This window comes from Peromyscus eremicus, chromosome 17, assembly GCF_949786415.1.
Source record: "Peromyscus eremicus chromosome 17, PerEre_H2_v1, whole genome shotgun sequence".
Classification (NCBI taxonomy): Eukaryota; Metazoa; Chordata; class Mammalia; order Rodentia; family Cricetidae; genus Peromyscus; species Peromyscus eremicus.
Window position 1 is genome coordinate 18,380,665 of NC_081433.1, and position 24,835 is coordinate 18,405,499.

Consider the following 24,835-nt stretch of genomic DNA (forward strand, 5'->3'; position numbering starts at 1 on the left):
GCTAGAGATAGCATTCTTTTCTTAAATACTAAGTTTATATTAAAAATTTCTTCTTGGGCATGTCTTTACATTTTTTTGTTTTAGCTTGAGGGGGGAAACCTTTTACTTCACTATGAATTGAACACATTTAAGATGTAGCACTTCGGGGCTGGAGAGATGGCTCAGAGGTTAAGAACACTGACTGCCCTTCCAGAGGTCTTGAGTTCAATTCCCAGCAACCACATGGTGGCTCACAGCCATCTGTAATGAGATCTGGTGCCCTCTTCTGGCCTGCAGGCATACATGCTGCATGCTATACACATAATAAATAAAAATCTTAAAAAAAAAAAAAAAAAGATGTAGCACTTCAATGTAATGTCTTGCCTGATAACACAAGTAAACTTAGAGTCAATTAAACAGGGCTTTTAAATAAAGAATGCCAGAGAAAAGGAAAACAGTATTTCTCCCCTATATCAAGTATAATGCTAAATTCTTAGAGATCATCAATAAAAAAATTGGAGATGTGCCTGAGAGATGCTTCAATGGTAAAGAGGTTTGTCACCAGTTCCTGGGACCCACATGGAGCAAGGACAGAAACAAGCCCACAGGCTGTCCCCTGACCTCTGCAGTGAGCTGTGGAGTGCACATGCACAGGAGTACCCTGCCCCTACAACTCACACACATGAATTTATTTTTACAAAGTATCAAAATTACAGGTTTTCTTAGTTGTGAAACTTTCAGAGCACGGTTGGTACATATCAAAACTTACATCTTCTGCTTTTGAGCCTTGATCCTGCAAAGATTTCTGCAGTTCTTCTACTTGTGACTGTACTTCTAGAAGTCTTTGATTCACCAGCCTGCAAAGCAAGCACATATTAATTCTCCACATGTACTGCCCCTTGGGTTGTCATACTGATTTCACTGAAAGCACCACTGGCAAACTTAGAACTCAGGTTGTAGTAGCATTGTATAATTGCAATAGCACACTCACAGTTTCATAAGTCAAGATTACTTTCCATATTGTTTTTTTTTAAAGATTTATTTATTATGTATACAGTGTTCTGTCTGCATGTCTGCCTGCAGGCCAGAAGAGGGCACCAGATCTCATTACAGATGATTGTGAGCCATTATGTGGTTGCTGGGAATTGAACACAGGTCCTCTGGAAGAACAGCCAGTGCTCTTAACTGCTGAGCCATCTCTCCAGTCCCCTCCATATTATTTTTTATATTTAAAATTTCACTTTTGGGCTGGAGATGTAGCTCAGTTGGTAGAGCGCTTGCCTAGATGCATGGCTCCACCCCAGTATTGCATAAACCAGGCACAGTGGCACATGCCTGTGGTCCCCAAACTTGGGGAATGAGGCAGGAAAGTCAGAAGCTTAAGGTCATCCTTAGCCATACAGTAAGCCTGAGGCCAGCCTGGTACACATATGAGCCTGTGTCAACAAACAAAACAAAACAACACAACCTCACTTTCGCTTTCCCTCTCTCTGCTGTTTTAAAATCAACAACGCCACTGCAGACTTTGGGAGCTAAAAGACCCGGGCTTTAATATTTAAATCTGCTAACTGAAAACTACTAAACATTCTTTGGCTTCAGCTTCCTTGGTTTTAAGATGGAGCTCAAAATACTGTTATAAGGGTTATAAAAGGTAATTTTAATATACTGTCTGGCAGATTAACGTAATTATTTGCTACACAATACTTCAGAGTTCCAAATAACTTTGCTAGGAAAGGAGGGGAATTAATTACTTCTGTTGACAAGATCCTATACAAAGAAAATTCTAAAGATTCTACCAAAAAACCTTTTTAAAACTAATAAAAAAAATCAGTTAGGTAGCAGGATACACACTCAATATACAAAAATAGTAGCTTTCCTTTTGTTTTCTAAGACAGGGTCTCAGTATGTAGCCCTGGATGGCCTGGAACACACCATGAAGACCACATGGGCTTGGACTCTGAGAGATGCACCTGCCTCTGCCTCCTGAGGAATAAGATTAAAGACTTGAACCCCCAAGCCCTGTCAATAGTAGTTCCTCTGTACACCAACAGTGAACTTCCTCAGAAAGAACCCAGAGAAGCAATTCCAACAACTCCCACAAAACCCTCACAAACCAAACAACCAAAAAACCCCTCAAACCAAAACCAAAACATTTCTAGGAATAAACCTAACCAAAACCGAGGCAGATCTCTAGAGTGAAAATTACTAGACAGGAACTGAAGAGGATTAACAGAGGGCAGAAAGCGCTTCCATTGATGGACTAGGGGAATTAATGTTGCTGAAGTTCCCAAACTATCCAAAGCAACTGCAGATTCAATGCAATTCCCATCAAAATTCCAATGGCATTATCCATATAAATAAAAAGACTAATGCTGGTGGCATCACTCATTTGATTTTAAAACCATCAGAAAGTCCTAACAACAAAAGTATAGTATTGAGGTAAAACCAGACCTAGCCAACAATGTATAAGAGGTTCCAGAAAAATAAATATCTGCATGTGGGAGAATGAAATGAGATTCACATCTCTCATCCTGTGCCAAAATCCATTCAAAAGGATTGAAGATTTAAAACCTTGAAGCTATCATAGGAAACATGGTCAGATCATTAACACAGGCAATGATTTCCTCAACAGGAGTCCAGTAGTTCAGGAAACAAAGATAAAGAACTGAGAAGTTTGAGTGTAGAATAGAGAATACAGAATGGGAGAAACACTTTGCCAGCTATTCATATGGTAAGAATTAATGTGCAGTGATCATAAAGAAATAAAACTTAACCAAAATTAGTAACCAAAACATTAAAAAAAAGAAAGTCCCCAACAAATGCTAACAAATAGTTTTTTAAAGTTAATTATTTATTAATTTTACTTTTATGGGTGTTCTGGCTGAATGTATGTATATGTACCACATGTATACAATGCCTGCAGAGGCCCAAAGAGGGTGTGAGATCCCCTGGGACTGAGACTGGAGTTACAGACCACTGTGAGCCTCCAAGAGGGTTCTGAAATCAAACCCAAATCCTCTGGGAGAGCAGCCATCTTTCCAGTCCAAATGCTGGCAAAGATATAAAAAAGCCAAATGAACCCTTCTACAATGTCAGGAGTAGTGTAAACTAGCAAAAACAGTTATGAAAATTGATAAACTAAAAAGAAAACAAACCATTTTTTATTCAATCCTTCTATGCCATTCCTGGGTACACACACAAAAGTCAGAGCCAGTATACAACTGAAACAGTTGCATACTTATGTTTATCACAGCACTTTTCACAAAGCTAAGTAATGCTAACAGCTTGAGTGCCCATCAATAGATGAATGGATAAAGAAACTGTTGAATAAATACACATTTTATTCAGTCATGAAGAAGAATGAAATTTTGTCATTTGTAGGATGGAATTGGTGTACATCATGCTAAGTGAAAAAAAGATAACCATAGAAAGAAAAGTATGTTTTGCTGGGCAATGGTGGTGCATGCCTTTAATCCCAGCACTTGGAAAGCAGAGGCAGGTGGATTTCTGTGAGTTCAAGGCCAGCCTGGTCTACAGAGTGAGTTCCAGGACTCTCAAAAAACAAAACAAAACAAAAAAAAGTTTTCTCTCATATTTGGAAACTAAGGAGTGTTGGGAAATATTATTTTGAGGCGTGTTACTTTTGTTTATGTTGTATTTGTTTAAATCTGTGAAGCTGTGTTACTGTACCTGTCTAAAACACCTGATTGTCTAATAAAGAGCTGAATGGCCAATAGCAAGTCAGGAGAAAGGATAGGCAGGGCTGGCAGGCAGAGAGAATATATAAAAGGAGAAGTCTGGAAGGAAAAAAAAAGTAGTCAGAGAAGGAGGAGGACTCCAGGGGCCAGCTACCCAGCTACACAGCAAGCTACAAAGTAAGAGTAAGATACAGAAGTAAGAGAACAGGAAAAGCTCAGAGGCAAAAGATAGGTGGGATAATTTGAGTAAAGTTGGCTAATAATTTAATAATTTAAGCCAAGCTAAGGCTGGACATTTATAATTAAGAATAAGCCTCTGTGTGTGATTTATTTGGGAGCTGAGTGGTGGGCTCCCCAAAAGAGTAAAAAACAAAGCGAAAGAAAAAAAAAAAAAAACCCAGAAAGTAGAATGGAGATTTCCGTTAAGGACAAGAGAAGGTCCAAGGGACATGCATGTGTGTGGCAAGGATGGGGTGAGATGGGTAGTAGGGAATCTGAAAACAGGCATGGTAAAAACATGGTATTTCTAAGTATAACAAGGCCATAGTGAAACCCACAAATGTGTGAATTAACATGTGTTAATAATTATAGTAATACACAGAAACTAAGTTATTTGTTTTGTGAAAACTATCTGTTCTGTTTCTGAAGAGAAAAGAACAAGAATTAGGAGAAACAATATGAAAGAATTGTGGGTGCTTTTTCTACTGGAATAAAATTTAGAGTAAGAAGAAGTAGACTGGATCAGAATGGTTAAAATACAGAGAACAATGATTGCAGCTCAAGATACTTCCATAGTCCTCTGTGACTTTCCTTTCTCTACTTTCTACATTTTCTAAGCTCCTATTGCTGAAGACACCACCCACTTTGGGCACAGGACGTGGAGGAACCAAGCTGGAACTGACCTGGAAAGTCCCCCACTGCAGACTAGCTCTCAGGATCAGAAGGTGCTGTGCAAGCTCCTGAGTGAGAGAAGCAATGGGTAGTCACAGCCAACTGTGAAGCCTGTAAACCACAGCAATGACATCCCCAAGGATGCAATACTGGCCCTTTGGCCTGGTGGTAACCAAGAGCTGTGCAATTGGATTTAAGGTCTACTAGGTATGAGGGAACTCATGCTGTAAAACCAGGCAATGGCCACTGCTGGAGAGGTCATAGGCCCTAGAGGAGAAACCTCGACTGCCATTTTCTAAACACATTTCTACTCTGTTCTAAGCACTTATCCTTATTCCTACAGCTAACTGTAGCTTTCACACCTTATTCAAGAAGCTTTGTTTTTGCTGTGGATGGACACTACCCAGTGACCATGGGGTGCCCAACCGCAGCTGATACATCTACAATGCAACCCTTAATTAGGCTCAGGGAAAAATCGTTATCAGTGCCAGAAGAACAGGATGCCTTCTGTGAAATAGTGTCTTCTAGATACTATATCCATAAAATCTTCTAGACACTGTACCCATACAAATCTTAACAATATGGTTGCCTAAACAAGACATGCATACTAATGCCACCAATTGATAGGCCATATGGATGAGGGACTCTCATAAGGCCTCACCCTAAAGGAAGAGTTACAGGTAGTCAATGGCTCCTGAGAACAGGAGAATCAGTTTTCTTCAGGAATGTGCTCCTGCCCAGCTATCCAATCCCAAGTGGGCAGCCCTACATGTTTGTACATAAGAGCAACACTAAATGAACTCAGTGTGTGTGTGTGTGTGTGTGTGTGTGTGTGTGTGTGTGTGTGTGTAGTAATTAGAGAAAAAGAGGTCATGAATTTGAGAGGAGGGACATCGTAGGAGTTAGAGATGGAAAAGGGCAGGTGGTAGGAAATGATGTAAACACAGTACTCATGTATGAAATTCTCAAAAAAAGGAAACAAAGGGGGCTGGAGAGATGGCTCAGTGGTTAAGAGCACTGGCTGCTTTTCCAGAGGACCTGGGTTTAATTCACACGGTAGCTAATAAACTATCTGTAATTCCAATCCCAGGGATCAAATGCCCTCTCTAGCCTCTGTGGGCAATGCATGCCCATATTGCACAGACACACATACAGGCAAAAGACTCACACATAAAATAAAAATAAGTAACTCTTAAAAAAAATTTAAATTAAAATTTAATTAAAAAAAAAGCACTCACTCTGTGTTGCTAAGTGATCACATACAATGCTCCACAGAGCATTATATTTAACGATGTTCTTATAATCATAGTGATATTTCTATTCATCTATAACGCTATCGACTGTGCCTCAGTATCTACAGAACTTAGTATTACAAGTTAAGTAAGGCTAGGTAAAACTATCCCAACAATCTGACCCTGCCTGGGGAAATGCCACAGCACATAGGCGTGCAGAGCATACAGTCACATGCAATAATAATGTCAACTGTGTCAACTGTTAAAAAAAAAAAAAAAAAAAAGACAGCTTATCACAACAGTAAGAAAAGGGAAACACTGTCACATTTGTTACTTAAGAAACATTTCCCAAGCCAGGTGTGGTGGCATGTACCTTTAATCCCAGCACTTGGGAGACAGAGACAGGAGGATCTCTGTGTTTGAGGCCAGCCTGATCTACAGAGTGACTTCCTGGACAGCCAGGGCTACACAGAGAAATCCTGTCTAAAAAAACAAACAAAAAGCAACAACAATAACAACATGCTAATTTTATAGTAACTGATTCTGAAAAATGGTGTAATATTAAGACAAGGAAAATTTACAAGCAGAAATGGAATTTTTTTGTTAATGTAATAGTTTAAATTTTTAAAATAACTGAACTGCTCTTGGGAGGAAAAATTTTCTTTTAAGTTCATGACAAATAATAAATGAGGGAAAAAATACTTTAACAATTCGACTCCACACCAGCAGATCCTTTCAAACATTAGCTTGTGAAAAATCAACTATGAACAGCAATTGCTGTGAAAAGTGTGAATGCATCAGATATGTTTTTAAAAATGATTCATTTATTTTTATTTTCTGTGCATTGGTGTTTGACCTGCATGTATGTCTGTGTGAGTATGTTGGATCCTCTGGACTGGAACTACAGACAGCTGCCATGTGGGTGCTGGGAACTGAACCCAGGTCCTCTGCAAGAGCAGCCAGTGCTCTTAAACACTGACCCATCTCTCCAACTCTGTATCAGCTTTTTTTTTTAATCCTCTACATATCTGTTTTTTTTTTTTTTTTTTTTTTTTTTTTTTTTGTAAAGCCAGGAATGGTAACACAGGCTTTCATACTAGCACAGGCAGGCAGATCTCTGAGTTCTAGGCCAGCCAGGACTATATAGTGAGACCCTGTGTCAAACAAATTAAATAATCATAAAAAGAAATATAAAAGCTGAACAAAGACAACACAAATGGACATGCCAAAGTGATGGAGAAAAGCCCACGGGGCCTCAACCGTACACAAAAAACTACAGGCACATAAGGAAAGCTGGGAACGGGAGAGGTGGCCCTTCAGGGAAGAGCACACCAACTGGCTGTACAAGGAACAAATGGTCAGCCCTGAAAACACACACACATACGCAACATTATACAGACTGAGCAGGTTATATTTAGGAATATGTATGTACAAACATACACACACATATATATATATATATATATATATATATATATATATACATGCAGTAACAATTAGTGAAAGAAGGGGCCATGAATTTGAAGGAGAGTGTGGAGGAGATGATTTGGAGGGAGGAAAAAGAAGATATGTTGTAATTTAAAAAAAAAAAGCAAGAAATAAAGTAGCTTATAATCATTTTTCAAATACATCCCAAGCCTTTCTTTAAAAATACCAAAATCAAGGCACAGAGGAGAAGCTGTGGCTGGCCACTGCACCCACACACGCTACCTGTTCTCCGTCTCCAGCTCATTCTTGCGCAGGTTTGCATCATCTAGAAGGCTCTGCAACAAGGCAATTTTCTCATTGTCTGAACCCTCTTGACTGATTTTTAACATCTTATTCTCATGCTGAAGACGAATAAGTTTCTCCCTGAGTGAGAAAAATAAAAGTTGATTATCTAGTTCATTAAGTTCATTAAGACACTATAATGATCATGACGCAGCCATATAAAGCTGGAGTATCGATACACAGAATACAGATGAAAAAGAGTGTCTGCAACTAGTTCAGTGCCTTTCCGAGTACCAAAGGTATCACCTTTACAAACTAAACTCCTTCTAGAATGTACAGTCTGAAGAAATAGTGTCTGTGTTTCATGACAAAGGATGAAGACAATTCCAAATCCTACTTCCCTCTTATGTAATATTTAAATTACGAACATGACTCTGTAACCATATAGTGCAAAGTGACTGTTGCTGAAACAACCTTCTAGTTCTGTGTATATATACATATAGACAAATATTTGCTTTTCAAAAGAAAAGGATCGAGCAGTATGTTTTGTACTGGTACTTGCTCATTACCTTAGAATTCCACAATCTTTTAATATTATATCTCAAAAATTTAAATGACATAATACTAAAAGTTATAAATCAATTGTTACTTATTTAGATGATACATTTTAAGCATTTTAATAATGAGCAGCTTTATAAAACAGTTTTGTGTATATTGTTGGCTATTTCCTTAAGATTATTTACCAGAAAAGCAAATTTTCAGTTAAAAGATGGGCACATTTCTACACAGAAGACATTCTGTAATTTGTTCTAAAGACATTTTTTCCCCACTTGTTACTTTGTTTGAGGCTTCTAGTTCTTTGAAAACCCTAACATGAGTGAAACATCAAATATTAACTCACTGTCTATGACATATGCTTAAAGTTTTCATCACTGTTTATAATTTCATTTTCTTGTTAGCTCTTTAGGATATAGAGCAGACTTAAGTTGTATCTAATCACACACAGAAAAACCACAGTTGTGGGTTATCCTTGCTCCTTTTTAGCTTAAAAAACCTTTACCAACAGGGTTCCTTCACTGCTTTTGGAGTAAAGGATATAGCCATTTATCTATAAATACTTAAAAAGAATAAGTATGCATTCATTCAACTAATTTTGTTTGTTCCCAGATGGTGAAAAGCGAAAGGTACATAAGGGGCTAGGGAGATGGCCGACAGCCCAAGTCTGACTCCATGATTCCAAGGCAGAAAGAGAGAACCACCTCCCAAGCTGTCCTCTAACCTCTACACATGAGCCATGGCTGGAGAGAATGCGCGCGCATGTGCGCACACACACAGTGATGAGATGGGACCTGACGGACAACATTTGATAAGGACAACGACAAACAGGTCCACAAGGTCATCATTACCTTCTGCACAGTCAGCTCCCTCCTCTCTTTTTCATTCATACACATAATGCTGTGAAATGTACCAAAGGACATGAAATCTCTATGATGCTATGTCCAGATAAACAGGTGAGGAATGCTGAGGGAGGAGTAGTTACAGATGGGAAGAGCTCCTCTCTTTGTAGCACTGGACCTGCAGATCACTCCCAGTGGTTAATACATAAATCTTAGTAATTGTTTATTAGGATGATAGCTAAGGACAACCTTTCTCTTGGGTATTTTCATGCTGTCTGCTGAGGCTCCAAAATGTGATATGTGAGTTTGATTTTGTAATGTGAAAGACTGTCTCACTCAAGGGAAAATAATTAGTTCTCTGGACAATTTAAAAAGCTTCTAAAATGCTGAAAACACGGAACTGTAATACCGAGTTCAGGCTGAAACGCCCATCAAAAAGAGGAGCTGGTTCCTTTTACCCTGGAGATGAGTTCTCTACAAGGACTTATGTGGAGTGACTGTCACTGTCACTCTCCTTACCTGATTTCAGGGGTAATAATCTCTGCTGCGAGGCTGTCTGAAGACTCCTGGCTTCCCAGAGGCATTAACCCTAGAAATACACAGAGAAGTATACCAAGTTAAGGAAGGACAACTATCTCCTTTACTTGAGAGACAGAATTTCTGCAGGAAAGCATCTACCTTGAGTATGAATTTTAACAGCTAAAGAGTTCACTGGTTCTTTTTCGTATCATTTTATTTTGGTTGTTGTTGTTTGTTTTGTGGTATTGGTACTTGAACCCAGCTCTGTGGATGCTAAGCAAAATCACCAATTTTCTCAAGTAAAAGTTATAGTAGCCTCACAAAAAATTAATTTATTATTCAATTATTAATTATTAATTAATTTAATTATTCAAACAACTGTAAGGGTCCACTACATACTATTAAGTATATTTCGGTGTTGTCCAACCATTACCATTACCTGTTTTTAACTATTTAATAAGTCAGTCAGAGATTCTCTAACCATTAGGCATCCCACTCTTCTTGCCTGTAACTCCCTGGTAACCTCAGTTGTGTTTTCATCTGTCTGTGTCAATGAGCTGCCTGTCTATACATGTAAGCAGAATCATGTATTGGTCTTTTTTACTTAGTTAACACAACACTTTGATGTGGTGATATATTGTGTACCCTAATAAAATTTGCCTGAAGATCAGAGAACAGATTAAACATAGATGCCAGGCAACGGTGGCACACACCTTTAATCCAAGCGCTCGGGAGGCAGAGATCCGTCTGGATCTCTGTGAGTTCAAAGCCGCCCTGGACTATATGAGATTGACTGAGTCTAGGAAAGAAACAGAGCCAGGCAGTGGTGGCACACACCTTTAATTCCAGTACTTGGGAGTCACAGGCCTTTAATTCCAGCACTTGGGATTTCATGCCTTTGCTCCCAGTACTTGGGAGGCACACTCGCCTTTAATCGCAGCACTAAGAAAGAAGTAATATGGCTGGGCGGAGAAAGGTATATAAGGCATGAGGAGACAGGAACGGCCCTTTCAGCTAAAGGCTTTTTCAGGCTGAGGAGTCCTAGAGGTAAGACGTGGCAGTGGCTTGTTCTTTTGTCTTTCTGATCTTTCAGCATTTACCCCAAAATCTGGCTCCTGGGTTTTTAATCAAAAGACTAAAGCAGATTTTGTGCTACACTTTGATGATCTGTCCACATTACAGCACTTTGCAGAACTTTCTTCCTTTTACTGCTAAATAATATTCCATTGTGTGCATTTATTGTATCTAATCTGTAGACAGATGTGCATTATTTCTACTTTGTGGTGATTGTGAACAATGCTATGTGTATATAATTATATTATATTATATATGTATATATAAAATAATGTTATATGTGTATAATTATCTGGTTGTACCCATTCAGTTCTTTCAGTGGTGTGCTTACTAGTGGAACTGATGAATCACATGTTATTTTATGTTTAAATATTTTAAAAAGCTATCAAATTCATTTCCATAGCATTGCCCTATCCCACCAGAAGTGCATAATGGTTTCAGTTTCTCCTAACCAATTCTAACCAACATTTATTTTCCTTTCTTTGGGCTCATGGTGGTAGTGGGAAGAGCTTTATCCTCACTAATTAGTTTGTGGTAACTCACTGATTGTCTTTTTCTAGTGATCATTGAATGATATTACTATTTCATGTGTTTATTGGCCATCTGTTTGTCTTCTTTGGAGATAAATAGTTCCTTCTATTCAAATCCTTTGTTCATGTGTGAAATGGGTTTTATTTTTTTATTATTGTTCAGTTTTATAAATTCTTCAAATAGCCTGGATGTTCTGTGTATATCATGTACTCATTTACACGTATGTGATCATATGCAGAAGACAGAAACTGACCTCAATTGTTTTCCTCAATCACCTTGCACTTTATACAAGCGTGTTTGCGTACCAATTGTGTTCTAAGCACCCGACGTGGCCAGAAGAGGGCACTGGAACTGGAGTTACAGATGGTTATGAGCAGCCCCTGTGGTTGATGGAAAATTCAACCCAAGTCCTTTGGAAGAGAAGCCAGTTCTCTTAACCACCGAGACATCTCTCCAGCCCATCACTTTATATTTTGAGACAGGGTCTCTCACTGAGTGGCAAGCCAACTCAGGTACCCAGACTTCCACAGCAAGCACTTTTACGACTGCGCCATCTCCCCAGACCATGGATGTTAATTCATTTCCGATATCTGCAAATCCTTTCTCCATTTCGTAGACTGCCTCTGCTCTAGTGTTTCTGTACATGAACATTTTCAATAATGACAAAGCCTCCTCATCCATCTTCTAGTCTGTTGCCTGTGCCTTTGCACCAATCGCAGGGATCACTGTCCAATTCAATGTCATCCAAATGTTCCTCTACTAGATTAGCTCTTATATTTAGGTCTTTGGGTCAGTTTCATTCTTTTGCATTTGGATGTAAAATATGCAATCCATTTCCCCCTTCCTCCCTACTCCCTTTTTCCTATCTGCTCTGGCTAGAAATTTTAATACTATCCTGAGGAAAAGTGGTGATAGCAAACACCTTTGTTTTCTTCCTGGTCTTGGAGGAAAAATTTTCAGTCTTTCACCACTGAGGTTTTTTTAAAATGTTTCTTTCTTTATCATGTTGAGGAAATCTCTTCCTGGCATACTGAGTTTTTAAGATAATGAGTAGGTGTTGAAATTTGTCAAATGCCCTTTTCTGTACAACTGAAACAATGCTATTTTCCCTTCATTTTGTTCATGTGGCTGACACTGATGGGCAATGAGAACATGGTACATTTACACAGTGGACTTTAAATCAGCTGTGAAGAAAACTGAGAGGCTTTAAGGGAGAGAGGATAACAGAACACTTGTGAAATGTTCTGGGGATGGACAGTCATGGAGAGATGTGGGTAGTGAGACTGGGGAGGGCATAAACTAAAACAAAGTTTGTATGAAAAAGCCAATAAAAAAATCTGCTACTCTGTAAGGGTGTTAAAAATAAAGTAGGGGTGGAGAGATGGTCCATTGTGAGTTTGGGTACCAGCACCAAAGCAACAAGCTGGTTATCCTGTGAGTGTCTCTAACTTCAGTTCTGAGGGACCTGGCACTCTGTCTTGGCCTCCATGTACCCATAATTATGCATATTCTTACAAATATATATATTTGTGTATATATACACACAAACACACACATACTTGCAAATCAAGAAATTAAAAAAAAAAAAAAAACCTACCACAAAACCTATAAACTATTTGTCAGGGAGACCCAAGGCCCTTAAAACAGTATGTTTATTGGTTGCTCACCAGAACTCCGTTAATGGTAAGATCCTTCTGGTGAACACACCCTATGCTTTGGATGCAGAGAATAGAGCAATCAAGCTGTAACTGAGCTGGAGTGTCTCCTCTGCTTAGCTGCACTCACAGTGCTGTAAAGTGCCATGCAGGCTAGTAGGGGAAATGATCAGCCTATTCAGCTGTGGACCTTGTGCATTCTATGACTGACCTGACAGGTGAATGAGCCCACCGTGAGATAGTGGCATGGCTAAAACAGGGCTGAACAACTGCCTTCTGGTTGGATTTGAGGCCCTGATCATTAGCTCTGGTGTGTAAACCTAGACAAAACCCATGCCTTAGGAGGAAAGGGGTCACAGGCTCTAGTGGGAAGCTATTGCTACTGTTTTGCTAAATGGACATCACATGCCTATCAAAATGCCTACTAAATGTGCACACTAGTGCCATAGACTAGTACTTACTCTTTTCAGCAATGGTCAGAAAAGTGCTTTCTTTTGTTGCTTTGATTTGCTTTATTCTTTTTTTTCCCTGCAGTGGTAGTGGTTACTTCAGGATTCCTAACAGGTCAAACTGCTGAGAATAAGTGACCACCGAGTCCTGAGACCTCACCGGACATCTGTATCACATCATCTAAGGCTCAGACAATATCACAGAAAACGGGAGGAAAGAATCCACCGCTGCAGGGAGGGTCAGCCTTCTGACCCTTCGGCAGCTGTGGTTACCTGGACAGGACCGGGTCTGTCACAGCCGGTCATGGAGCAGGGAGTCTCACAAGGAAGGGAGGGGTCAGCAGGAGTATGAGTGGTCATGAGAGGGTAATGCGTGAAAATGACCAAAATACAAAATACACGTATGTAGTGCTATAATGGAACTCAATATTACAACAGTCACATGGTTTTTATTGTTACTTTTTGAGACAAAGTCTCACTGTGACGTTCTGGCTAGTCTGGAACTCACTCTGTAGACCAGGTTGATTTTGAACTCACAGAGATCTGCCAGCCTCTGCCTCCTGAGTGCTGGGATTAAAGATGTGTTCACCACACCCAGCACATTCACATCTCCTTCCTTGCTCTTTAATAACAGTTTACTGGTGAATAAAAATGTCACAGTTATATTGCTAAATATTCAGGTAGTTCTGCTATTTTGCTCTTAATCATTTGGGTATATTTCTAGAGGAATAACACGCAAAAAAAGACTCAATCATGTAGATTTTTGTATAGCAAATAATAAACATGAGAGTTTAAAAGAGATAAGCTGTCTTTTCTTGACAACATAGGAACTGAGAGTAAAGAGTGTCAGGTTCAAGCTAGATTCTGAAAATTCTGAAAAAATTTAATGTAGAACTGACGAGAAAAAAGTGAAAGAACTGCAGGGGTACAAAGAGGAACCAATTACAGTAGGAAATACTGTACATTTGGTGACGATGACCAGGACTTTATGTGGGTATGTATGTATGTACTTATGTATGTATGAAATACATATAGAGAGAACTTAGGCTGTCTGCATTAGGGCTGTACACAAATTAGGGTCTGGAAACAGGTCAAGAGGAATGGAAATCAAGTGGTAAGACAACAATCCACAGTAGCTGATATTCACACTAGTGAAGCCAGAGGAGAGGGGACTGACAGAGACAACTGAGGAGTTAGATAAATAAGTAGATAAAGAAGTTCTCAGAGGGAACAAGAAGAGGAAAACCAAGGCTAGTCACAGTAACTGAAAAGTCAGGGTTTGTTCAAGTGTGAAACTTGTACCAGTCATTATCAGTCACCTACTGTGACTAAAGAGGGCAACTCTTGAGCTAAGCATTAATCCTTCATGTGAGAAAGAAGCCACCCATGTGTCTTTTTTCTCTCAGTTTTTCTTCTCAGAATCCCTAAGTCTTTTTCTAAAGGTCTGTTTTTCTATTCTATGTGTGCGAGTGTTTCACGTTCACAGATGTTAAGTGTGCCATGTGCTTGCCTCACTACAGAAGATGGTGGGTGCCCTGGGACTGGAGTCACATGCGCTGCCACATGGATCTGCCACATGGGAACTGAACCCAGGTCCTCTGCAAGGGTAGCCAGTGCTCTGAACCAAGGAGCCTCTCCAGGCCCAGATGTAAGTTTCTTAATGATTTAAAATCCATTCCACTTTTTACAGAAATCACCAACTTGGAAATTTTGATATACTTTTAAAGAAGCCATGACAGATTTTTCATAATAAAAGTGTCTAGGTTAACAGATGATTATGACTTACGAAACTCAAGAGATTACAAAATTGCTTTTAAGTTGCTAAGTAAACCCAATCTCCAACCATAGCCTGTTAAAATCTTGGTTAACAGTACAAATATTTCATTCAATTTCTTTCATTTGACCCATTTTTCACTTTCATCTGTTGGTGTAATCATCTTAAGTGAAGCCAACACCTTTGCTGATGTCTGAGCTAGACTCCTGGGTTACAGGGACTTTTACCTTGAGTTGTGAGCTGCCCCTCCTGAGCCTGTACACAACGGAGCTCTTCAATGGTTTCCTTCAGAGAATCCCTTTCTGTTCTTAACCTCTAAAGAAACATAAAAACAAAGGTCAGCTCTACAGATTTCCTAAGCAGCAGTCAGGCCTTTCCAGGAAGAAGATAAACAATGAACATGGGCTTATTTCTAGCTTTGATCTTTTATGGAGAGATCATGGAATAGACACATGAAAATGACTGTATTTTCTATTTTTACAATATCAAGTGTCTGTTATTACATGGCAATATGCTATTCAGGCTTAAGCATAAGACACGAAGCTATTTAGTCCTTTCTTAACTATTTTCTTAACATTCTTTTCATTACACAAAGATTCAGGATGAAGACTAAATACTCATAAACTGTGAAAAGCAAAAATATGCTGAACAACAATGCAACAGTGTTTTCCATACTAGTCACAGAAAATAGGAGGGCCACACACAGAGGAAGTGAGGAGTAAGAAGTAAAGAGAGACTAATGATAACAAACACATGCATATTACAGAAATGAGAACTGAAGTAGAACTAGTCCTTCTATCTTTTACTTATTTCTGAGAAAAAGAGGAAAAATTGTGACTTAGAGTAGAACAATTTAAAAAAAGGAGTTAATGCAGTCAAAGACATATGAAATTGCAGTCTTAATGTTAGCACTTCTGAAAAACAAAATGCTCATTACATACTCACATCTTTCTCTTTCTGAAGACCATCAACTTTTTCTTTTAGTCGCTTATATTCAAAATCTAATTTATCTGCTTTCTTTGATTCATCAGATAATCTATTTTGCAGCTCTACAACCTGATACAAAATATATAAATTATATAAAAATCTTAATTTTTGTAATTTGAAACATTAGAAATGATCAACAAGGTGGTGGAATATACCTCAATGGTAGAGCTCATGCTTATTATTCAATCCCCAGCGTGCCCCTCCCAACTAAACAAAATTTAAAAAAAAAAAAACCAAACCATCATTTTCTTTTACAGGTTTATGAAAACTCTATCTCCACCATACTTAACTAAACATTATACCATCCATCAGTCTAGTAGAAGGGAGAGAACTAGGAATTTAAATCTGTATAGGTAAGATAGGCTTCCTAAACTGGAGTCATCTAGAACAATGATATCAATTATTGGAGAATCTATAGGGGCTTTCATTTCTAGCAAAAACATTGAGAAGGAAAGAAGCAGAAAGGAAAGATAGGAAGAAATGCCAGTGAGGGTAAAACCCAATTACCTAGCTAATCTTAGAAGAGGCTAAAACCCCAGTGGGAAGTTCATGCAGAAGCTGTGGCGGGCGAATGAGAGGTGCCAATTGCCAATAACAGGAACCTAGAGCTTTGAGTTTAACAGGAATCAAGTGGTTAGTAAACAGTCCTGGCTGTAAAGGGTAAGGAGAAAAAAATAACCACTCTGGGTATGGAGGTGCACACTTTTAATCTCAGCACTCAAGAGGCAGTGTTAGACAGATCTCTGTAAGTTCCAGACACACCAGGGCTACATAGTGAAACTCTGTCTCAGGAGGAAGGGAGGGAGAGAGGAAGGGAAGAAGACAGGAAGATGTGCCAGCAGGCAAGGCAAATGAGTGCTGGGTTTAAAAAGAAATACCTTGGAAATGTGTAACCCTGGCCAGTTGATATGTAGATGTGGGTTTTAATTTTACTACTTGTTTTGTCTGGGGAAACTCAGGCAACAGAAGTGGTTCTGCTCGCTAATGTTGAAAACTGTGGCTTGAGAAAACATACATATTGACTGGAGAAAAACCCTGAAATTCAGCACCATTCCCAAATGAACAAATGAATGAGCAAGTCTGAAATTACACATTCAATGAGAAAAAGCTGCAATTAATCAGGCAATATTACTAGCAATTTACAGTTATATAAATTCACCAAGGATTTTAGGTTGAAATTGTCAAATATAACACATATATTAGATTTACTTCTTTTAAAAAAAAATGCATGCCTGTGATCTCAACACTCATTAGGCAGTGGCAGAAGGACTCAAGTTCAGGTACAAGGCAAGTCTAGTTAAGGTACACAGTAATACTGAAGGTGAGGAATATAGTTCAGTAGGACAATGTTTACCCAGAACACACAAGGTCAGGGGAAGAACACATTTTATGAATGTGAGACCATGACCAGAGCACACACAGAGAACTTGCAGAAAGAAAAATGTCCATAAAAAAGAGTATTAAGAATCTGATCACGGCCGGGCGGTGGTGGCGCACGCCTTTAATCCCAGCACTCGGGAGGCAGAGGCAGGCGGATCTCTGTGAGTTCGAGGCCAGCCTGGGCTACCAAGTGAGTTCCAGGAAAGGCGCAAAGCTACACAGAGAAACCCTGTCTCGAAAAAAAAAAAAAAAAAAGAATCTGATCACGAATAGGCACGGAGAATTGGTGTTCTATGCAGTTTACTATAATATTTCTGTATATAAATTTTCTCTTAATTCTAAATTAGATATGCTTTATTAGTTCTAAAAATGTTCAGTGACTTTTCCTTTTAATAATATTCTCCATTTCTTTCTACTTTCTCCTCTAAATATATTACTGCTCATTTCATATTGCTTATATTTTAAGAACAAGTATAATTTTTTGGCTATACTTATTTTAAGTATATTTAGTCCACATTCAAGTTCAATATTTCAGGAAGTTCCTTAAGTCTGCCATATAATTGAAACTTATAGAGTACTGAGAAGAGAATATATCCACCCAAGAAACTTGGAAGGTACTCATGATGTACGGGATTAAGGCATTTGCTGAAGAGCCTGAGGATCTGAGCTCACCCAGAACACACATGGTCAAAGGAGAGAACAGATTCCTGCAGGTGGTCTTAGGACTTCCATATGCATGTTGAGGCATACCTATGCCCCCTGCAACCAAATAAATAGAATGTAATAAAAAGAAAATAAATAGAAGAACAGTTACAAATCATGTGGTGGTTAAACAAGAACGGCCTCTACAGGCTCTATATTTGACTGCTCAGTCACCAAGGAGGGAACTTTGGAAAGCATTAGAAGGATTAAGAGGCAGCCTTGGAGTAGGTATGGACTTGTAGGAGAAAGTGTGTCACTGGGGTGGGCTTTGGGGTTTCAGAAGCTCAAGCAAAGCCCAGTGGCTCACTATCTCTTCCGCTGCCTGCGGATTAGGATGTAGAACTCTCAGCTACTTCTCAGCACCATGTCTACTTGTATGCCAACATGCTCCCCGCCATGATGATAATGAACTAAACCTCTGAAACTGCAAGGAAGTACCCAATTAAATGCTTTCTTTTATAAGAGTTGCCTTGGTAATGGTGTCTCTTCACAGTGACTAAGACAAATCACAAAAACAAAACCTGGTAGAATATTCACTTGATTTTGGCCAAAAAGCCTAGTAGTGATTGGCAGTTTTAAAAAGCTATGTGTTGTGGTCAGGCCCTTGCAAAGCAGCACCAAGAAGTATTCTGCTTGTGTTCTCTTACCTGTCTCTTGTATGTCTCAAGCTGACCTCGGGCTGCATTAGCCTTTCTTAATTCTTCCTCCAGACTGACAGTGTTCTGCATGTACATAGTATTCTTTTCTTCTAAGAGTTTAACCTGCCGCCTCAAATCCCCAAGGTCTTCCAGCTTCTTTTTATAAGATTCGACTTGACCTTCTAGTTTAGAGACTTTATCAGAAGAGTGTCTAAAATGAGATGGGAAATTAGTCAGAAACAACCCACAGCTGTAAATAATAATAGGACACAATATCAGGACTTAACATGTATTAAATCATAAAACTTAAAGTGAATCTAGGTTTTGTTAGATTTAGAAAAAAATCATAACCTAAATTACAGAAAAATATGTCATTAAGAATGTCTAAAACATAAGGAAAGTCACAGGAGGGTGACCAGCAAAATCACACTTAGCCGCAAAGTAAAATAAATTGTGGAATGTTCCAATGATTTGACAACTACTATGTTATTAGTGAATTCCAGTTAAGATTTTGGTAGAGAAATGGAGATAAGAGAGTGGCAAAATTTAGGGGGTTGAGGAGAGTATAAATTTAACATATGCAGTCTTTAAAAGAAATATTAAAGATACGTGTGTGTGTGTGTGTGTGTGTGTGTGTGTGTTTGTAAGATTCAAGAGAAATGAATACTTGATACAACACAATTCCTCAGTACGCAAGAATGCTTGAGAATGTCAGCAATGAAGGTCTTAGTACATGATGGACAGAATAACGATGGGTGTGAATGTAAGGAGGCATGGAGAGTTAGTGGTGCACAGTGGCTTCCCTCTTGCTAGTAGGACACAAAGTCATCTAGTGATGGGGTGTGGTGGGTAGCAGACAGATGAGAAGAGTTATAAAAACACTTAACAGCTATGAGAGAAATGGGAAACAGGGCTATGTACTAGTGAGTAGTAGGCCAGGGGTAAGAGAGAAAGATCCCTCACATGTAATAGGACTAAACTACAGAACTATGCCATTTTCTCTGTACACTTTAGTATTCTAAAAATAAAACAGGGATCCCAAAGAGGATGAGACTGTGAAAGAAACAGAATAGTGAACAGTGAGGTACCTACACAGAGAATATGTGACAGGAAGGAGAAAATGGCCAGCAGAGAAATGAAGCCAGTATGTAAGACATAGACGAAGGCCTGGAGGGCTCAGAATTAAAGAAGAGCAGCAAGAAGGAAGAGCCAGTGCTGGGTGAGTGTGGAGTGACGGCCACGGGATGCTAACATTTACCTCACACTTACTTGCCCTATCAATTTCAGTTCTCACAAAGCCACTTCGTTATTCATTGAAACTTTAAACATCCAAGATGCCGGGGTTTGTACCATCTGCGATGGAGCTGTTCTGGGTGGCAGTGAGTCTGACAGTCCAGTGAGGGAAACCGTTTACCTGAGAACGTCTATTTCATCCTTTAGAGACTGAGCTTCATCTGCCAAGGTGGTTAGTTCATCATTCTGCTGCCGAAGCTCCGAGATTTCCTTTTCTAACTCCTCACAGCGTATTCGATAATCATCTTTCGCTGCTTCTAGTCTGTAACCAAAAGAAAACAGATAAAGAGCACTATTCAGTGTCTCATAACTCTACTTAGAAGAATAAAGAAAACAAAGGACAAGCGTGTGAATACGCTCTCTTGCCACTCCTCTCAGCTCTGTAGCCACAAACTACCACGTCACATCCGACAGAGACAGGTTTAATCGACTGCATAACAGTCACAGCAGGAGACATAGTAAAGTTTCCCAAATTTTTAACTGAGAGTATATATCAAGAAAAGAAAGGCCATACTTAAGTCCATATGAACTAATGTCACAGTTTTGGTGCCTATCACCCAGTCTTACTTCTGTTCCCACTATTTTCCCCAAACCCGGGTTAACATTATTTCCCTATCTAATTAAACAGGTTTGTTTAGATGGTATACAACTTTCCTTTGATTTACAGGTCCTTCCTGTCTCCTGTCCAAAGTATTTCATGAAGCTGACTACTTACTTTTAATTTGTAAATTTTATATAGTTCAACTGAATCTTATACGTCATAGTTTTTGCTTTTAGTGGACACTTTAACATTTCTTTCTTTTAATCCTACATTTTCTGACAGTATTATTAATGGTTTCAAATTTAACATTTAAGTTTTTTACTTCCCCTGAACCCCTTGTTGATATGTGACAAAATGTTGAAACCAAAGTCCAACTTTATCCGCCACAGTAATTTGTTTTTACTAAAAATGACTTTAGATTTTAGGGTCAATTTCATATTTTCTTTTTTTTTTAAATTTAAAATTAAAAAAATAATTTTATGTGTATGGATGCTTTGCCTGCATGCATGTCTGTGTACCACTTGTGCGGCTGGTGCCTGGGGAGGCAAGAAGAGGGCGTCGGATCCCCAGGTCTGAAGTTACAGATGGTTGTGAAGTGACATGTGGGTGTGGGGAATCAAACACAGGTCCTCTGCAACAACTGAAAGTGCTCTGGAGTGCGCAGCCGTCTCTCCAGCCCCTGCATTTCACATTTTCTCATTATTTCAACTCACCTTCAGGACTCTACTAGCATTCTTCCCGCCCTTCTCTCAATGTTCTGCCCTCCTCTGCTTCCCCCAGAGCTCCTGGGCAGGCACTGCAGGGCAGCGCTGGGACACAGAGCTCCTGGGCAGGCACTGCAGGGCAGCGCTGGGGCACAGAGCTCCTGGGCAGGCACTGCAGGGCAGCGCTGGGACACAGAGCTCCTGGGCAGGCACTGCAGGGCAGCGCTGGGACACAGAGCTCCTGGGCAGGCCCTGCAGGGCAGCGCTGGGACACAGAGCTCCTGGGCAGGCCCTGCAGGGCAGCGCTGGGACACAGAGCTCCTGGGCAGGCCCTGCAGGGCAGCGCTGGGACACAGAGCTCCTGGGCAGGCCCTGCAGGGCAGCGCTGGGACACAGAGATCCTGGGCAGGCCCTGCAGGGCAGCGCTGGGGCACACACAGAGCCTGTGCTTGGTTTCTTCCCTTCACTCACGGACACCCTGCAGCTGAAGCGTCTGTGCCTTCAGAGTACATGGCTTGGACGCAATTTTCCTAGATGTGAAGGCATGTCATGATGTGTGCCAAGACTCTGGGAAGCTGTTTCATTAGACAGTCACCTGGGTCTGCAGTTACCCACAAGTCCTAAAACTCTATTCTTAACTATATTGTGTGTGCCTGTGTGTCTGTGTGAATGAGAGAGAGAGAGAGAGAGAGAGAGAGAGAGAGAGAGAGAGACAGGGGATGAGCTTTTGTTGGAGCTGGCTCCCTTCTTCACCATGTGGGTTCTGCGGTGTGAACTCAGGCAGCAAGGCTTGGAAGCAAGCACCTTTACTGGCTGAGCCATCCTGGCTCCATTAGCTTAAAAAGACTGGCTAAAATTTAAGAATAGGTTGTAACGCGTGGTCTCTCACCTGAATGTCTCCTCTTGCAGCTGCTCTAACTGAGTCTGAAGCTGTAGATGTCTTCTTCCTGCTGGACTGTTGGGGTCTTCTATAGAGTCAGACTGATTGAGTCGCTCCATCAGTATCTGATTTTCCGCCAGTAGACTACTCTTCTCCTCTTGTAGTGCTGCAACCTGTGGGGTTACAAGGACAATGGTGATTCCACTCCAACGCTCGTCAATCGGCATCATGAATTAAAGCACCTGTCTAATTAGTTATTTTGTGTAGTGGGTAGCTGTTCCAGCTTTGAGCTGGAAGTATTACCCCCAGTGAGGCTTCTGGTAACTGTCATGCCTACCTATGGCCTGCCCCTGAGGCAGGGCCGAGAAGGGAGCCCTTAAAACCCAAGATCTGGATGTGTCAGCTCTCTTGGATCCTGGTGATCCTGGACACTGGAGGTAGACCGAGCAGAGTTCTCCAGAGAACACCACTGGACCGCACTTCACCTCTCTCGGACCCTGTAACCAATCTCTTTACTTGTTGTAAGATACCCCAAAATAAACCTCCCTTTTAGCTACGTGGAGTTGCCTTAATAAATCCCCCAATAATTTTTGAGATAGGTTCTTACTATGTAGCCCTGGCTGACCTAGAACTCACTCTGTAGACCAGGCTGGCCTCTCTACTGTGGACCTGTCTGCTGAGTGCTACCTCACTTGGAGAATCAATCTCTATTGAAAACATCAACACTATTTTGAATGTTATACAAAGCAATATGTAAGAGTAAGAATTTTAAAAAATGATTTCTATTTATTTTGAGATAGGATCTTGCTACATTGTTCAGGTACTTCAAATTCTTGGGCTCAAGTGATCCTTCCGCATCAGCCTCCAAAGTAGCTGGGATTACAGGTCTAGGCCACCATACCTGGCTTTACTTTGTATTTGGAAAGAGACTTCACCAGTGATGTACAGATGATAAATAAGCACACAGAAAGAAAAAAAATCAACAGTCACCAAGCAAAAACAAATCAAAGGCACAAAATGATCAATTCAACCCTCATGACAATGGGTAGAATTTAAAAAGATTGAACCATCTGTTGGCAAAGATGAAAACAAAGTCTCAGGTACTTGTGCTAAGAATACAAACTAGGAGGCCAGCCTGGTCTACAGAGTGAGTTCTGGGGCAGCCAGGGATGTTACACACAGAGTACAAAATATTCCAACACTTTGGAAGACATCGGTCTCCAGAACCCACAGAAAAGGCCAGATGTTGCCATGCATGCTTACAGCTCCAGTGTTGAGGGGCTATGACACGCAGGTCCTGGAGCTCGCTGGCCAGCCAGCCTAGCTAAAACCGTGGGCTTCCAAGTTTGTTGAGAGGCCCTGTCTCAAGTGAATATGGTGGGCAGTGAGAAAGCAGAGCAGCAGGGCACTCAGAATTGTCCCTAGCTTCTGAAGGCACAGGTAAAGTACCCAGTGCCCTGCAACCCACAGAAAGAAAAAGACTCATACCCCCACTGAAAGTCCGAAAGTGAGTTTACTGACACAACACGAAGAGTCAAGCACTGATATCACTTCTCTTTTTTCTTCTGGATTTAATATTCATTTATAATGAGTTTAATTAAATTACAAAAAAGACAGGTAACATTTTTATACAGCATACTCTTCTAAATCAGAACGTTATTTGCTTGTTTTTCTATTTTGTCTTATTAGGTTATATTATAGTGAAACTGTACCATGTGACAATCCCCAGTACATTTGATGGTGTTTGTGGTAGTATACACATAGAACCTCTTACTTGCATATCCAATTCATGGCATCTTTGAGCAATTTCTTCCTTTGCTGACAAAGCTTCATTTAGTTCCTCTGTAGTTTTCTTCAACTAGTTAGAAACAAACAAACAAAAAAGCATAAGAAAGTTTCAATATAAAATGAAGACACTACATAGGTGTAACACAAAATTAAAACATCTTTATTTCTTGGGAGGTAGTGTGGGGGAAATCAAGAATCTTCTTGGTAAAGACTGAAAATAAGACACTTTTGTTTTCCTTTTGTTTTTGGGCTTTTTGCTGAGGGTCTCACTACGTAGCTCTGGCTGGCCTGAAAGTCCCTACATATGCCAGAAAGAATAGCCTCAAACTCAGAGAGATCTGCCTGGCTCTGCCTCATGAGTACAGGGATTGAAAAGTGTGCCACCACATCTGGATTATTCTGATTCTTAAAATCAAACATTTCCATTCTAGTCCCTTAAGTTAGCAAATTATGAAAACAAATTGAAATTTTTGTCTCTTTATTTCATATATATAAACCTGTCTAATAAAGCTACAAAACCAAAAATGTACCCACAACAGCAAAGAAACAATACCACAAAGAGAAAGACAAATTATAACTTGGATTAAAATTATACCATATCCAAATATAACATTTAGAAACCCTGAGCCAAAAATAAAAGAAAGCAAAAGATACAAAGTTCTGCTCATGCAAAATACTGTAAACCCAAAACTGACTATAACAGCATTTCATGCTTAAAAATACATTGCAAAGTTCTTTTTCAAATATAGCTGCTCCCAGCCAAGTGTGGCAGCACACTCCTTTAATTCCAACACTTAGGAGTCAGAGGCAGGTTGATCCCTTTGAATTTGAGGCCAGCCTGTTCTATATAGCAAGTTATGGAATAAAAAAAAAAAATAATGACTAGAAAACAGGAATTATTGCAAATTAAAGGAATTTGTTTTAAAGTGGGCTATGCAATACTACCATATTTTTTCTGTGCTACATTAATTCATTTCTCTGTGTGTGCATGTGTGCACATACATGTTCACCAG

At 39.8% G+C, this 24,835-nt stretch overlaps 1 protein-coding gene across 1 annotated transcript in view; it reads right to left on the reverse strand.

The window, feature by feature from the left end:
• Hook3 (hook microtubule tethering protein 3) overlaps window positions 1–24,835 on the reverse strand; it is a 90,246-nt gene that overhangs the window by 18,488 nt on the left and 46,923 nt on the right. Inside the window, exons 8-16 of the mRNA XM_059244773.1 lie at window positions 23,809–23,892; window positions 22,044–22,207; window positions 20,031–20,171; window positions 18,626–18,827; window positions 15,855–15,965; window positions 15,137–15,224; window positions 9,427–9,496; window positions 7,511–7,651; window positions 749–836 (exon numbers count right to left, since the gene is read on the reverse strand). Coding sequence (XP_059100756.1) covers window positions 749–836; window positions 7,511–7,651; window positions 9,427–9,496; window positions 15,137–15,224; window positions 15,855–15,965; window positions 18,626–18,827; window positions 20,031–20,171; window positions 22,044–22,207; window positions 23,809–23,892 — 1,089 coding nt within the window. The remainder of the gene's footprint in view (window positions 1–748; window positions 837–7,510; window positions 7,652–9,426; window positions 9,497–15,136; window positions 15,225–15,854; window positions 15,966–18,625; window positions 18,828–20,030; window positions 20,172–22,043; window positions 22,208–23,808; window positions 23,893–24,835) is intronic.